This window comes from Athene cunicularia (assembly GCF_003259725.1).
Source record: "Athene cunicularia isolate RWA chromosome 1 unlocalized genomic scaffold, athCun1 chr1_part2, whole genome shotgun sequence".
NCBI lineage: Eukaryota > Metazoa > Chordata > Aves > Strigiformes > Strigidae > Athene > Athene cunicularia.
Genome location: NW_020799092.1, coordinates 22,609,092 through 22,625,644, shown reverse-complemented (window position 1 = coordinate 22,625,644; position 16,553 = coordinate 22,609,092). Strand labels below are relative to the sequence as shown.

Below are 16,553 nucleotides of genomic sequence, written 5' to 3'. Positions count from 1 at the left end.
TAAGGGCTATAGCCATTTAAAAGAAGTTACTAGGAAAGGACCACAGTGACCTTGGCAATATCTAATTGCAGGCTAAACTTTCTGGGTGGGCATTCAGCACTGGATACAAAAAAAGTAAAATCTTGGCAGGAGCTGCCAGGTCTCATTATTTTCAGTAGAGCTTGACATTTCCAGTGTGTTTTTTAAAAAAAAAAAAAAAAAAAAAAAGAATAAGAATAAAGTCAACAACTTCAAAGCGGTAGGGTCATATGGAAAAAAATGTTTGAGCAAAACCAATTTAGCAGTGATATAATTACAATCGGAGAAATAAGCAGAGCGGGGGATTTTAAGGCTTGCTTATGGCTTTTCTTGTCTTCTTCCCTCTCCGTCCCCCCCTGCAGGAATGGGAGCTGGTGGTGCTGGGGAAGTTGAAGTGGAACCTCGCAGCCGTCACCCCGCACGATTTCATTGAACACATCCTAAGGAAGCTGCCTCTACCTAAAGACAAGTTGCTTTTGATCCGGAAGCATGCACAAACGTTCATTGCCCTTTGTGCCACAGGTAGGCCAAGGTGCCCTGGGTGCGCCCACTGCTTGTCGCGTGGCTGAAAGGGCAGGTCAGTCACTGGTGGGACAAAGGCTTTTCATCCCCCCTGTCCTTAGGTGATGGGGGAAGAGCGAGCGGCTGAAATCGGTGCGACTGTTTGCCAAGGGCATTGTGAATCAGGCCCTGAAGTGGTGTATGAACTGAATTCTTGCAGTCGGGAGCTGTAGCGCACTTCTGTCCTGCTCCTACCAATGCGTGTGGTGCTTTAGCAGCGAAGTCTGGCTTAGACTGTACGGTTTTCTACTTTGCCCGTTCACTAGTTTTTTTAAACGGCCACAGATCATTTGTAAGGACAGATGGGGGAGGACAGCCAAAATACTAGAAGCTGTTACGGCACATTAGCCCAAAATGCATCGGGCTAATGCACGAAATTAACGTGTTCATAAATTTTTCATGAACTGGATGCTGTCCAGATAAAAGGTAAAAATTGCCTTTTAACATGTCTGTGATGCTACCACATTACTGAAGCACGGGGAATGACAGTTTAAAAAGTAATGACTTTTTTTAAAAAACATCTGGATTCTTCCTCCAACTTCACTCCAAGAAAGCAGTGAAACCGCTCTGTTTCGTAGGAACAGTTACACTCCCCTTTTGTCGTATGCTTGGCTGAATACAGGTTCTGAAGATTTAGAGAAGAATAATTGCTTCTGTGAAAGAGACGCTTTTAATTTATACCTGTCTGCGAAACACTGGGTTTTGTTTGGGGCTTTTTTTTTGTCCCCAGTGACTTTTAGAAAGTAAATGTACTCTAATTTTCATCCAGAGGATTAACAGTTAGAAGCTAGACCTGGAACAGATACACAGCATGCAGTGTTTTCCAGGGATATTATCAAGTAGTTTATGGCCAAGTGTTGGAATTCACTACGGTTTGACATACCTAGTCCTTTGTGATGGGAACTGTTCTGCCTGCGTGTTTGCACAGGGGGAAGGAAGAAGGGCTGCAGCTTTTGGCGATGGATGTCTGCTGCTGTGCCTGCTTCTTGATATTTGAGACGGAGTGACTGCTTTTACAATGTAGGCCCATTTTTGTTACCTCAGTTGATCTGTTTTAGAGAATCTTATATGGGCTGTGTTAAGGTAATCGACTTTTTTGTTTACCAAGATGCTCAAGCTCGCCGTTCTTTTCCTATTTCTGCGGGATTGTTTTCAGGCAAAAGACCACAAAACTCAACAGAAATATTGCGCAAAGTCTGTAGGGTCACTCTGGGTAATTCTTCAGACATTTCTGGACTAATTAGCTTTTTACTGTAGGATTAATCTGTTACATCATCTTTGCCTTCTTTCTTTGCCTTCTCCCCTTAGCCAGCATTCATTCACACTGCCCTTTTTCTTCTGAAAAAGATGGTCTTTCCCATGGACACATCTGGATCCTCTCAACACAATTAGCCATCAACCTCCAACCTCCCAAACCAGACCAGTCTTTCCTCTCTTTTGTTGCTTTCACCTCCTACAGTGGTGTTTTGGATTGTTTCTCTTCATCCGAGAGAACATTTTCTTGAGTGACCTAGGTTTCATTATGATTTCACTTTTCAAATTCTGGTCTGTAATCCTTTGCCCTTGAAGTTTTCCATATAACCAAACCATTGCAGGACTGTGGGCCATGAAGGAGTTTCCAGAGTCCATGGCTTCTTCCCACTTGTTTCTCCATGAATTTCTCAGTGGTTAGCTCCATGCTTTACTAGTCAGTTTACTGAGATCCTAAATCCCTTTCCAACCCTTAGCCCGGTCATGGTTGTCTCATGTGCTTCCCCTGTGTGATCTGCTTCTCACTTTACATGTCTCCGATGCCTGAACCAAAGTCCTCTATGTAGAGCTTAAAGAGCCAACAAGTCAGAGTTTCTTTTCTTTCAAATGAAAGCCATAACTGACTGCGTACAGAACTTCCCAAAAAAACAGGGCACCGTGGTGCTGGCTGTATATTTTCTTCTCGTCCCATTTTCCACAAACCACTGTGTTGGCGTTTAGTTTTGAGGAGGACCCGCAACCTCTTGCAGTTTTGAAAGCAGAGGTCTTACCCAAGCCCTCACTGCCAGTTTTCTATCTGATTTCCAGTTTACTAACAAGCTACTACCCCCATTTGCGTTATAGAAATTTTGGTTTTACTACTGTATTTCCCCTTCACTGCCACTCTTCCCAAAGTCATTCTTACCCTCCTTGGTGAAGAAAAGCCCCTTCTCTTCAGACTTCCTTCCAGATCCAGTTGTCATTTCCTTTTCTTGTCCTATTTGTCACCAGTCTCTCATCGGTCGCTCTGTTTCTTCTTTCCTTTTCTCCCTCAAAGCTTCTGCTCTCCGCCAGCTCGGGTTAAGCCTGGCGTTTCATTTCCCCATTTGCCTTCTTTCAGCAATATGACCTCTTCTGACACGTGGCTGCCTCTTCCCTTGCCCTCTCCATGTGAGTTTTTAGCCCAGTTTTGACTCTTTACTGTTACCAGACCTGACCTCCCTGGCTGGCTAATGGCTCTGGTCAGGAGCACAGGAATGAATCTCTTTTTACTTACTGATTCATCTCAGTGCAGCTTTCTCTGCTCTCAAGTATCTTTTCTTCTTTAGTGTATCATACAAAATCTGTCTATTTTGAACTTTTTTCCTCTAGCCTGAGTTCTTCTTTACCAACTGTTCCATTTTAATTTCCCAGCAAAAGCGTTATACCAGAAATTCCCAAGTGTTCTCTGCCTTTACAGAGATGGCTGTGATCTCAGTCCTGCAATACTTTGTGTCAGCAAACACAGAAGGAAGAAACCATTAACAGTTCTGGATATTGTGTTGGATGTGTAGGATTATTTTGATATTCGTGTCTTATTTGCCTTTACGTTGGAATGTTACGCGAAAGGAGATGATAGTTGATTCTTTTGTATATTCCTCTCAGTCATGTTTTATCATTTTGGCACCCTCCCTGTTTCTCTGTCTTTATTTCGAGCCCAGTTTCTGAAACAAGCTGCGTGGATGTAAATCCACAGTCTCTCCCCAATCCTTGCGATGATTAATGATTCACATGAGCATGACTGAAACTGGAACGGATCCCTCTTTGCCCTTGGTCCCATCTGAACATACAGCTACTGAGCAAGACAGAAGCTTACGCCCTGAATAAAAATTTTTCTTTTCCCCCTGCCCTGCGTTTGCAATGCTTTCAGGAGCCTCCTGGATGGGCCCAAAAGCGATGTCTGCCTGCAGCCCGTCCCTGGCTGCGCTGCCAGCGCTGTGGCCGTGCAAACAGGGTACTGTCATTAAGCAAGGGCTTGATCTCTTGGCTGGGAATTACCCATGCATAGTCCAGCTTTCTTCAAGCTGCCTCGCTCACTGCACAGTAAGAGCGTAGAGATTGACACGCGCTGGCATAGCCTAGTCTGTCATGATGTCATTTGTTTTCTCATCCTGCTGGTGGTTCCCTGTGCAAGCTAAAATCTCCTTCAGGAGTCTTCAGAATTTTAAAGGCACTAAGAGGCTGTATCTGGAGCCCTTGTCCTTAAAATATAGCTTGGCAAAATTGATACTTGCTTTTTTTTCGGCATGGGAGGATCCTCACATTTATCCGTGAGGCCAATGGAGATCGTCCTTTTGCTCTCTGGGATCATGTCTGCAAAGAGACTAAGAAAGAGGAAAATTTCAGCTCTAAGTCAGTTTTGTACAGTGTGCCAAACCTCTGCCCACTGTTTCTGGGACATTAATCATCTACATTTGAAAGCTGAGAAGGCTTTTTTTTTTTTTTTTTAAAAACTTCTGGGCCAAATCCTGGGTCCTTACTCAGACAGAAGTCCTGTGGAAGTCAATGGGAGTGTTGTCTGAGCAAAGACTGCAAGATGAGGCCCACAGCCCTAGGAGTGATCTGGAGGGTAACCACACAGAATGCTTTGTAACACCAAGAGGCGTGTTTGGTCCTCAGGACTCCTGCTGGGCAAGTCTACTGTGCAATCCTTCCCCTCTCCGCCAGTGTAAGAGTTCTTGGGCTCTGACCCTGCGGAGGATAAAAGTGTGATACGAGTTTTATTCAGGACCTGTTCTTTGCAGAGGGAAGGAGAGAAGTCCACAGGGGCTTCGTTGCATGGATTAATCTCTTAGAAATAAAATACATGTTGCAAAGTGGCAGTGGTTGCACAAATACTTATTGCATGACAGAAGAAAGAATAATCCACATGAATTTATTGCCATAGAAAAGAAGGCTCTTGCTTGTTCTTGGGAGAGGCAGCTCATATCAGTATATTGAGCTTTCCAGCCAAATGGAGTCACAAGAATCACGGAAGCTCCATCAACAAGTTAAGCAGGGCCTGGGGAGTGTTTTGTATGAGCAGACTCACTCCTGAAGTTGTAGAACCCATCAAATCTGGGAAGATGAGGTGGAAGGAAATGGAGGAAAGAGAGCCTGTGCTGATACAAGCTGGTGTAATTCCAGTTGGAAAAAAAAAAAAAAAAAAAAGGTTTTTTGTGTTTGAAAAAAAAAATCACACTGATGCTGGAATTGCATTTGGATCAGGCAAGAATTCAATGCACTACTGATAGTTTCCCCTAGACCTTTCTTTTAAACTTCGCTGGTTAAGTATAGATTCATGCTTGTCTTCATAGTACAGTCACTGGCTGGGTGAAGTTTGAGGCTGGGTGAAGTTTGACCATTATCTGTATCATTTTCTAAACTGTTATTGATGACTGTCATGACTGTGTTCTCCTGATGGAGGCAACGTTCCTTTTTTTTCCCTTTTTTTCTTTTCCCGTGAGAATCATCACCTTCCTCAAGCCAGCAGTTTCCAATTCTGCGTTTGCCACTCTGAAAATAAACCTCTTATCAAATTATAGAGGAGAAAACTGGCTGTTAAAAAAACCCCAAGCAGCAGCCAGAGCAGTAACAAGGGTCATTGTGAGAAGGTAGAGTTCCCACCTGGCTTTGGCACACCGAGCACGTTCAGCCTGGATATTTGTCAGTGCTCTTTTCCTTCCGGCAGTTTTCATTTATTGGCTGCGAGTTAGGGCTTCCCCTTGCAGGACCTCTCTGGGTTCCTGCCTTCAGTTCCCCCCTGCTTTAGACTGACTGTCAACCTTGCATTTTCCTGGCTCGGAGGTAGTGAAGTCCACTCGATCAGGAGAGAGCCAGCGAAGCAGCTCAGCCACGGTGCGCAGGGTCCTAGAACCCGGCCGTGGATTACGTGTGCCACACGTGAGCTCCAGTCTGAAAGCAGGGTGCAGATTCCGGGTACCTTGAATTTGCTTGATGTCTCTGGCTGGCAGGCCCAGAGGTGGCTGTGTTTCAGAGGGCACTGTGTCTTTTATCGGCTTGTTTTATTTCCAACGCTGAAGTCGTCGGGGTTTGTGCAAGGTTGGTCCCTTGGTTTTAAGCTCCTTTAGGAAGGAGGTGATACTGAAATGGGGATGGGAAGGTCTCTAGTTACCGTCTGGTAATAGAAGGTAGAACAAGTCCTGCTTTCTGACAACCCAGTATCTTCCCTTGAAGTGTTTGTGTGCTCAGGTTCTTGTAGACTACACGTTGCTGCACTGCTCCTCTGACTTTTTACTCCTCTCTTGTACTTTCCTGTGGAACTGCATAAATCACAAGGTTAGAGTCAGAGCCATGCCTTCAGTGCAGGCTCTGGGTGCCCATTAGCTGAGGTTGTACGTAGGTCCGCAAGGATTCAGCCCATAGCCTTGCTTTGGATGTCCAGCGAGAAGTGCTTTTTATAAGATTCTTTTTGTAATTCAGGGTTCATCATCTCCAACAAGAATTTAAAGTAAAAGCATATGTTTCAGCTTCATGTGTTCAGGTCCTCTCTCTCCCCCTTTTATTTTGATTTGATTTGATTTTTTTTTTTAGATCTCAGGGCAAGCTTTCGACTTAATTCTAGGGGCAGTTTTACCTGGGTGAAAACTGAGTGAGGATGGCAGGACTTGGCTTGTTGTCATGGGAGAAGTGGGGATAGAGGTTTATAATTGAAAATAACGTGTAAAAAGCTTGTTTTGAATTTCTTGATGGAATGTAAGAGACTCAGAGGGGGGTTCTGCATCCCCTCAGATACGGTACTTAATATTTATGCTTTCATTGCACCTTGACAAACATTTCACGTAGTTATTGCTTTGCTTGAATATGGAAATATGTTAATTACGGCCTTTATTCCGCTGCCTGCTCTTTTCCTCAGCCTTTTCTATTCAACCCTCTAGGTGGCCCAGCACAATGTGGCTTCTTTTCTTTCAATGAGCTCTTTCCACACTAATAGGGTCCAGGGTGATGTGGAGAACCATGTGCACAAAATTGGTGCACCACCCCCCATCCCTTTGTGGGCATGTCAGGTTAAATTCATATCAGCAGGAGGGTCACTGCCATGATTTTCAATAGCGCGAGATGAGGTGATGACTTCAGACAATGGCGCCACACTCTCCAGTTGGAGACACTTGCCTCACCAGTTGCAGTAGTTAATTAATATGCTAAAAATAGAAGCCAGTGATACAAATCGCTGCCTGTTGTACAACAAAGACTGGGCATGTGTAGCTTTGATAGCCAAGTTTATGGTGCTTGTTATGGAGGGAAGTTAGTTTAGAGCTAGAGGCAATGTAAGACTTTCTGGATGCTGAGCTTTAGTCACTCTGGGCCTCTGGCCATTCGCTCGCTGTCTCATTTGCATTATGAATGACATTAAGGGAACTAACAAGGTTATTGGGCATAGAAATGTTCTCATGTGACCCCACGTGGAAGCAGACCTACAGCAGTGCTAGTTGGCAGGGGCACTGTGGCTCTTTATTCAGCTTCCTAGGAAGACGGTTTCTGGGAGTAGATGTAAAATCAACCACAAGAAAACCAGCGTTGGGATAATGTGAAGGTCTTGATGCAAGCCCCTAGGACACAAGGAAGTTCAGAGGGCGGGCTGGAGCTGTGTCCTTCACTCAACCCGCTGAGCCTGGCCAGTGCTGAGCGTTGAGCGCAAGGCGTGGGAGCTCCTTCTTGCTTGGGTCTCCCCACAGCCACTCGGGTCTGGGTGAAACAGCTCCACGGTGGCTCAGAGACCACGCGTGAGGGTTTGGGTCCATCCGGGCTTCTGTGTGGATTCTCCCTGCTGCTGGCTCAAATGTTAGGTGGGAGGGGATGGGTTTTGGTTCTCACCCACTGCATCATAGCTTCCATGGGGACTGTCCAAACACCGGCAGAGTTTGAGAGGTTTCGCATCATCTTTTTCCTACATCTTCCCCAAAACTCAAGACAGAGGGGGGTAAATTATGGAAAGACCGTTGCCACCCATAGTTCCCATGTGTAAACTAGAAGATGCTATGGTAAATCCAAAGATTAAATGTCGGAGTTGCTTCCCAATTTAGGGCCACGTTGGCTAAATGCAGCTTCATTCACACCAATGCAAACGCGTGGGATTCTCAAACCCAAGCAAATGCAGTGTGTACAGGAGGAGAAACAGACCCATGGAGATGTAGTCTGCTTTAATTTTTCCCTTTTCTAAAGAAATTAGTGGGATTGCTGATGAATCACTCTGTGTAGATGAGAGCAGGTTTTGGGGATGGTAGGTCTCTTCCATAAATGTTTGAACATTCTTCAATTTTATAGATGTCTGTTATTTGCTCTGTGGTCCAGGAGGAGACCCTGGACAGTCATGCAAGCACATAAACATTTGTAATCTTTATAAAAATCTCTTGTTATCTGAGATCAGCCATTCCTGCTCTTCGCATTGGACTTTCTGAACTGCTGGCCCAGTGATCACACTTCTCCTGTGGAGCCACTAGCTATCAGATCAACCCATAGAAACGAGCTACTGCAGGTCACCCAGAGCCAAGTCATGGGGCTCTCTGGCAGTAGCAGTGAGTAAGAAGAGAGGCAAAATGATATAAAAGAAGGGGCTGTTTTGAGGGCTTAAAATCCCACCGTATTTATGGCCTGCTCTTGACGTCTGGTCCGATGATAAGTGCAACCACAGCCTGAGGCACTGGGGGTAGGGTGGGCTCTGTCTAGAGTGCATGTGCTCTGCATCGGGTAACCTCTTCCCATTTGCAGGCTAGATGGGGCTAGTCCTTGCATGTGTATGTATAAATCCACGTGAGGCAAATGTGAAAATTATTTTGATCATAAAGTTGCAATTCCTACCTCGACATGTGCTGAGGTCAGTATCCTCAGGTCTGTGTCATGCACTGATAAGTAGGAGTCAAGGTTTTCCTGTTGACTTACTCATTAGTGAGGGCAGTGTAACTTAATTTCCAAGATCGTCAGTTTTCCTATGTACAGTGGGTTCTTACTATTACAATAGTGCATAATTATTATTTTTATAATAATGGCAGTCCGTATTCATTGCTCCAGTCGGTGGGAGTTTGCTCCTTCAGAAGCGTTTGTCCGTGTGATGCCTGCTGAGCTCCCCTGGCATGAAGGACTTCTAACTTCTAACATCTCCCCTCCAGTCCATCCTGAGAGATGTTACAACTCGAGTGCCATTCTTACCCGACTGCTTCATTCCTCGTGGTCCGAGGGACATGTTCCAGCCTGGAGAAGAACATGCCATCTCCACAGCTATTGCAGTATCTGCCAGCTCAGTCTGGGAGGCTGAGAACAACTCTCCGTGTGTCTAAAACTTGAGCGGTTATGCAGACATCAACAGGGTTACAGAATTGGCGCTAGCTGAACAGAGAGGACTTGGGCTCTGCCCTTAACAGAAGGGCAGTTTTCTATAACAATCTGTTTCTCTAAATAGACTGAATATATTGATTGTGGTTTATTTCATATTAGGTATTACTTGGGTTGCCTCTTCCTTCTCCTCCAGTCCCCCCAGACAAAAACTGGTAGAGAAGGGTTTGTTAATGAGTTATTGTTGAACCAAAGAACTTGCAAACCAAGTTTCATTTTAGGAAGATACCGGTGAGCTGGAAGATCTCCTGGAAATGGTATTTAGTATGACATGCCAATAAACCACTACCTATGGCAGTATCATATACCGTAAAATTGCCTTATAAAGGTCACAAGAACATGGAGCTTTATTTTCATTTCTCTCCTAATCTCCACAGATGTGTGAGGGGAAGTTTTGAAATGTATTTTCAACTTGTTGATGAAGAAATAGTAGTAATGACAAATGTTATCTTTGTTTTTTTCTTTGATTACGTAGCTATGGGCTGTAAGTGTTCTCACTTCTAATTGCAAAGGTGGTAAAGATGAACGGTTAATTAAAACCTCTTTCCTGGACAGGTCTTTAAATGCTTGAGTTAATTAAGTCTTTAAAAACTGACGTGACTAAAAATCTCAGTTTGGTCCTTTGTGATACCTTGTTCCAGTTAGTTTTTGGTTATACAGAGAGCTCTAATGTGACCGAGGCCCAAATTTCTGACATAAATTACAGAAAGCCTCCTTCTTCTCTTTCCTTTTCTTTAAAACTAGGGAAAGACTGTTAAAAATTGTCCAGGTTTACTTTATGCATCAGTGAGAATAAAAGACCGAACCGCATTTCCATTTTAATTCGCAGATCTGTTACCCCTCCTTTGACTGCTTGTGATGAGCAGTGTGACTAATGAGCTCCACCGGACCAAAAAGAGTGGCACTTTTCCCTTTCTTCTACTTCCCCGTTTTTTATTCTTGGGTGTGGTTTTTTTATGTTGCTTGCCTCTGATGTTTTGCAGCTTTTCTCTTCTGGGCTTGGACTAATTCCCAGATCTGTTCTTACAGATTTTAACTTTGCCATGTACCCACCGTCAATGATAGCAACTGGAAGTGTGGGGGCAGCCATCTGTGGCCTTCAGCTCGATGACGGGGACAGCCTCACGGACCTCCTGGCCAAGATCACGAACACAGATGTGGTGAGTGTCCCGCGTTTCTCTTCTCCTTTCACTTCTGAGGGCACGGTGGAGAACTGGGCCATCAAACCTGGCCTGCTCCTGAAAGGCCAGTGGAGAGAAGGAGAGGGGGCTGCTCCTGGGTTGCAGGCGTGGACCTGGCACCTCGGTTGTGGTGCTCTGAATGTCGAAAGCTCCTTGGCTTCCCAGGATCCATTCTGATTCATGCTTTGTTCAGCAGCTCCGTGGGGAGAGCCTGCTCTGCCTGCCCTGGCTGATGGTCAGGCGTGCTGTAGGGGGGGAGCTGCCTTGGGTACCCTCCTGGGCGATGGGGCGAGCAGGCAGACACACTCCCGAGGCATAAGGTAAAGCAGTGTTGTGCGCTGGTCCTGTGTTTGCAACCTTGAAGCTGCTTTTCTGGCCCTTGCTGAGGTATCATCTAAAATTCCTTGGCTTGGTGGAAGTGAATAATGAGCTAATCCTCCAGCCCTGGCACTGAGACAGGTGCAACCCAAGGCTGCCCGGGGTTTTGTCTCCAACTTTGCTAAGCTCGTCCCATGAAGGGCTTTTCTTGGCTTGTCAGAAAGTCCCATCGTCGGTAGGAGAGGTGAATGGGACAGCATTTCAGTGGTGCTCAGACTCGCTCAAAAGTGAGTTTTCTGGTCTGGGGTCAGATTCTAGTGGGGACGTCAGAAAAACCCAAACCTGATAGCTCAGCAGAAATCTGAGGGGACTGAAAGGAGCACTTAGGGTGCCTTCCCTGAGGGCTGGTGCCTCTCCTGCTGCCCCCCTGTGTTGTTTGGATGCTGCAGGGAGAGCTTAAGCTCCTGCAAATCCAAACCACTTGGTCTGTGGATAAACAGGATCTTCATCTCCTGCGAAGCTGACGTGTTTTGCCATGATGAAAGTCACTTGAAAGAAAATGAGTGAGGCTTTCTGAAATGCAGGTCACTAATAAGATAGTGGGGTTTTTACCACAGTAAGTATGTAACTGATACCCGAAGTATCAGTTCCCAATGCGTCATCCTTAACGTGTGCTCACTATAAAGCTTCTTACTGCTTTTACTCTGTGGAGTAAATACACTGGGCAAGTATTAGATCTGTGATAACACTGTCAAGAGAAGGTTTGTTTTTTCCAGCCAACATTCTGCATTTTGGTTGAAAGGGAACAGTCCAGTTCAACAAAAAGGGAAGAATTTTGGTATTTCTTTTTTCCTTTCAATCAGACTGATCGTAGTTTTCAAGTGAAGTTCTGAGGCTTCCCATTCATTTGATTGGAACTGGGTTTTGCACAGAAACAGGAACGTTTCCAATTCTGAATGTTCATAATGTAAATCAAGCAGCTGCAGAAATTTAACATACATTTATTCCAGTGTAAATGAAAATTCTATACAGGCAATTGCTCTTTTGGGTCTGTTTTACAAGTGTGGAGAAACAGAGTGGTGATGCATTACAGTAAGCATCAGGAATGTGCAAGAAGTATCCTCTATAACAATTGAGACTGCACGGCCTGGTGCAAGTATTACACAAAGCTCATTTGTACAGTTGTTACACTTAGGCTGGGTAAATCCATTAAGTTTACTTCGTTTATGTGGATAAGAAGAATTATCTGTTATTGATACTGATACTGGCAGTTACTGGCTGAATTAATTTTTCTCCTTGGATGTTTGTGTGGCTGGATGTAACATGATGAGTTTTGAATGCTGTATCCAGCAAATGTCCAGGAGGACTCTTAAGACAAGCGGGCAGGTGTGAGAAGGGCATTAGAAACCAGGTGGAGGAAGATGAGGATTTAGAGAGCGACTAACATCTTGTTAGCAAAGGTGCTGTCTTCAGCCAAGGTTGTGAATATCCACAGAATCAGGAAGACAATGCTAGGTGCTAAGAGCTTCCTTTAGAACTTAACTCCACAGAGTGTCTGAAAGGTCGGTGCTCCACCGCTGTGATTTTCCTTGCTACATGATGATGCCAGTTGAAGTTGGTCCTGCCCGGCCGCTGCTCATTTTCGTGCTTGTTTTTGCTTGTGTATGCCCACACAACCGTTCATATACTTGTGTTTCAAGCCCAGCCTAGAACTGATCCAACTTAAATAGGAGGGAAGGACCACTTGTTGTGTTGGAGTTGGGGGGTCAGGGGGGCTTGCTTGTTTTCTAACACTGAGAACAGCCTCACAAACAGCTGGGAGTGCTGAGCACTGTAGCGCAGGGCAGGAGACGGGCATGAGAGGAATTTCTGTAGCCACCATTGTCTGTGAGCTCATTGTACTACAGCTGTAGAAATTACAGCCTGATGAACCAACTTTGTAGTCATCAGGACAAGGATAACGATGAGAGCGAGCGAATGACAGCATGGGGGTGAGGAATGGGAACACAAATAGCCCTTACGATGGCAGGGGAGGGACAGGGAGGCTTGTGGAGAAAGAGGATAATTGGAAAGTTTAGGGGAACTTTCACAAGGTTGGTGCCTGCTTCTGCTGCTGCGAGGCACGTCCCTGGGTAGTCATTTGGAAGTCCTTTTTGAGGATAGAAGCAAGTGGTGCTCAGGTACCACCAAAACCCAGACCTAGAACAGTTAGCCTCAGCAGAGCTCATCATTTTGTTCCTGTGCCATCTGATTAACAATGCCACTTTTCTGTCACCAGACCATGTTTCCCGTATCAGTAAGCTCCAGATAAGCTTCTGGTACTGCTTCCACAGCATTTTGGCACTTTTCAGAAGGGAGATGCCAAGGTAGCCCTTGCTGGTGTTTGGTAGGTTTTGATCAATTGTATAGTAGCTGGATTCTGTCTTTCTGGAGATGTCAGGGAGTTGTCCAGGGTGGTTCTTCATCTCCTCTAACAGTTTCCCTGTGCAGTCACAAGGATCTTTTCCCTTCTTGCTCTTTTTCAGCATTGCCAGGAGGTTTGGGTAGCAGTGACAGCATGGTGCTGACGATACTTAGGTGAGGGCAGGCAAGCTCAACACATGGGCCACAGGGGCTACATCACTGGGACCTTGCAAAATATTTAGCTTTGCCTCTATTTCCTGGTCACAGGGAATAGCATTTCCCTCTCTCACACATTATTTTTGCCAACAAAGAGACTTTGAGCATCCCACTCTGTTGCAGCCCTTGCTGCAGCAATCTCTTCCTTAGTCACCTTTCAGTTGGGTTGTTGCAGTTTGTGCTGTATGGGATCACGTTTGGAAGGTCTTCCCAGGCTTTGCGGAGCTGCTCCTCACCGTCGGGATCACACCCATGGGTTTTCCTACTGCACTTCTCTGTGTGTTTCTGTCTGGTTCCAGGCTCGTGCCTTGCTGCTTCACCTGTGAAGCCCTGCTTGAATTGAAATCCCAGCTGACGCTTCCCATGCTCAGTCTGCGTACTAGGGGTGTTTGTGAAGGCTTGTAGGGATAGAAAAAACGTCCCAGTAGGGTGTCTTTCTGGTGGAATTTTCTCCTTGGTATGGTAGAACCCATGTTAATTGACTTCCCAAACATGTTGCAGGCTTACTGCACACAACGACATTTGAGGACGGCTTTTTTTTGGTGTCTTGGGAGTTTTTTCTGGATTCTCTTCATTTGATACTTATTGGTATACACTTAAAGTTCATATTCTTTATACAGGAGATACTGAAGCTTTCTCAGGCACCCCAGTGCTTCTTACTGTAAGGCTTTTTTACAGCATCTTGAAGATCGGCCAGACTTTATCTCCTGTGCTGAATTTTTTTGTCCTGATTGTTTCAGTCTGAAAGAAAATACCTGCCAAAACAGCTTAGTAGTTCTTAAGTGGTTAGAAGAAAAAAAAAAATGGTTTTTGCATTGAAAATTTCTTCATGCCTTTCCTTTGAAATTCAGCAGATGAGGTTTTGTTAGAAATGTGCTTTTTGCCATCCTCGCGAAAATCTTCCCAGAATTAGCTGAGCTTACATGGCTTTGGAAAAAAAAATATCACTCTTCCCAAATAACGAAAAACTCTTTGACATTTTACAATTTTAACATTACAAGCTCAATATGAGTGAACAGTGTCTTGCAGCAGCAAAGGCCAACAGGATGCTGAGCTGCATCACCAAGGCATCGCCAGCAGAGATAAAGAAGTCATTATCCCACTATGCTCAGCGCTTGTCAGGCCACACCTGGAATACTGTGTTCAGTTTTGGTCCCAGCTGTACAAAAAAGATGTGGACAAGCTGGACAGGGTCCAGAGAAGGGCCACAAAGATGATCAAGGGACTGGGCAGCCTGCCATGGGAGGAAAGGCTGAGAGAAGTGGGTTTGTTCAGCCTTGAGAAGAGAAGGCTTAGGGGAGACCTTATCACCATGTTCCAGTATTTAAGGGGTGGCTATAAAGAAGATGGAGACTCCCCATTTTTACAACAAGTTGTGTGGAAAAGATGAGGGATAATGGGTACAAGTTACTCCTGGGGAGATTCTGATCGGACACAAGAGGAAAATTTGCCACAATGAGAACAATCAGCCATTGGAATAATCTCCCCAGGGAAGTGGTGGATTCCCCAACACTGAACACGTTTAACATTCAGCTGGACAGGCTCCTGGGCCATCTTGTCTAGACCAGGTTTTTGCCAAGAAAGGTTGGACTGATCCTTGAGGTCCCTTCCACCCTGGTATTCTATGATTTTACTGATCATATCTCCTCTCCAGGAGTCTGTTGGCATCGGGTAGACACAAGCTTTCTTCCCCTTGCTCCTGATCGCAGCCCACAGCAGCACAGACCACAGAGGAGAGTCTTGGCTCCCACTCAAGACAAAAGGAGCTTCTAGATAATTTAATCACTAAAACATTTAAGTCTTTGCAGAAGTTAGAGGTGCTGTCATTTTTTTCAAGATGTTTCCGTTGTCATGGCAGAGGTGGCTTTAATTCATAATCTGTCTCTTGCAAGCTTTGAAGTCTCAGCCCAAGCAGAATTGGCCGGAATTTTTAACTTGGGCAAATTATGTATTTTTCACTAGCCAGCTATTTGGAAATGGGAGCAATATTTTGGTAGAAACTTTCTCCATGTCTTTTGCATTAGCAAAATGTGAAAGGGCCCCAGACTGGAAACTTTAATCCCACGTGCTAAAGCAAGAGAGAGAGCAGAGCAACTGAAAAAAAAGATCTCAGAGAAGTATGGGACAGTCTTAGCAATAGGTGGTAATATCAGCTTCATCTGTAAAATATATTGTTGGAAAAAATGCACTGGCTAGCTTGTGTAAGAGTTAGCCCTAGGCTGTGTTAATGAAGAGTAAAGACTATTGTAATATATTTTACGCTGGGACTTAATTGAAGTTGAATGAACAGCTTCAGTTCTCTCACTTCCCAATTTCTGCTGCCCAAGAGCTATTCTTGCAGCGACACAATTAATTCATCATCACTGTGTGAATGATTTTGTTTTCAAAGGGGAGTTCAGGGAAGAGGAAGAAATGAGAGCTCCTAAGCTTCAGGAGCATCACGTGGTGGAAAAGCAAGGGAACTCGCAGAAGTTGTAGTTCTGCAGAGGAAAAACGTCCCACCCCACCCGTGCCTCCTGGAACCCCACAGGAAATGGCAGAGAGCTGGGGGAGAGTCCTTCCCGACCAGAGGGTCCCAGGGGCTTCTGCTTCTTTTTCTTTTGGTGTGTGTGCTCGCTTAGTGTGAAAACAGATGATGAGACTTTCTTACTGGCTTTCCAAAAAATGTCACTGTCTGAGGTGAAGCATGAAAAATTTCAGCTTCAAAGTTGCAAGCATTTGGAAATAGAGAATGATAATGAAATCCTGATGCAACTTAACTGCAGTGAGCTTTTCTGAACTTTTACTGTTTTATAATGATAATTTGAGGGTGCTGTCTGTTTGCTAGGAAACAGCAGCATAAACCAGGAGGTTGAAATGAGTGGAGTTATCTTAGGTTTACACTGATGTGACTGAGACTGGAGTATGGCTATAATGTTTTTAATGGATGTTTCATTAAGAATTAGACCCATAATTTGTTATTAATAAACAGCATTTAATCTAGAACCCAGCTGTTGGGTAAGCAAACAACCAGTGTTTCTTTCAAAAAAACACTGGTGTCAGCTATCCTTGTATGAATCCAAAGCAGAGCTCTGGACTTCAGACGAGACAGTACAAGGCATCCTTCTCAATGTCATTCTAGGGATAACAGTTATTTCTGATAAATAGCTGCCCTGGGCCATTTGGTGAAGGTTGAATCACAGTCTGAAGAGACAGTGACAAGAGGCCGTGCAAACCTCAGTTTCATTACTCCTTCCACCAACCAGAATAAACACCAGT

The 16,553-nt window shown here is 44.8% G+C and overlaps 1 protein-coding gene across 1 annotated transcript in view; it reads left to right on the top strand.

The window, feature by feature from the left end:
• Window positions 1–380: 380 nt before the first annotated feature.
• Window positions 381–16,553, top strand: part of LOC113475855 (G1/S-specific cyclin-D2-like) — a 30,097-nt gene continuing 13,924 nt past the window's right edge. Inside the window, exons 1-2 of the mRNA XM_026840957.1 lie at window positions 381–540; window positions 10,207–10,337. Of these exons, the coding sequence (XP_026696758.1) occupies window positions 10,221–10,337 (117 nt within the window). The 5' untranslated portion in view covers window positions 381–540; window positions 10,207–10,220. The remainder of the gene's footprint in view (window positions 541–10,206; window positions 10,338–16,553) is intronic.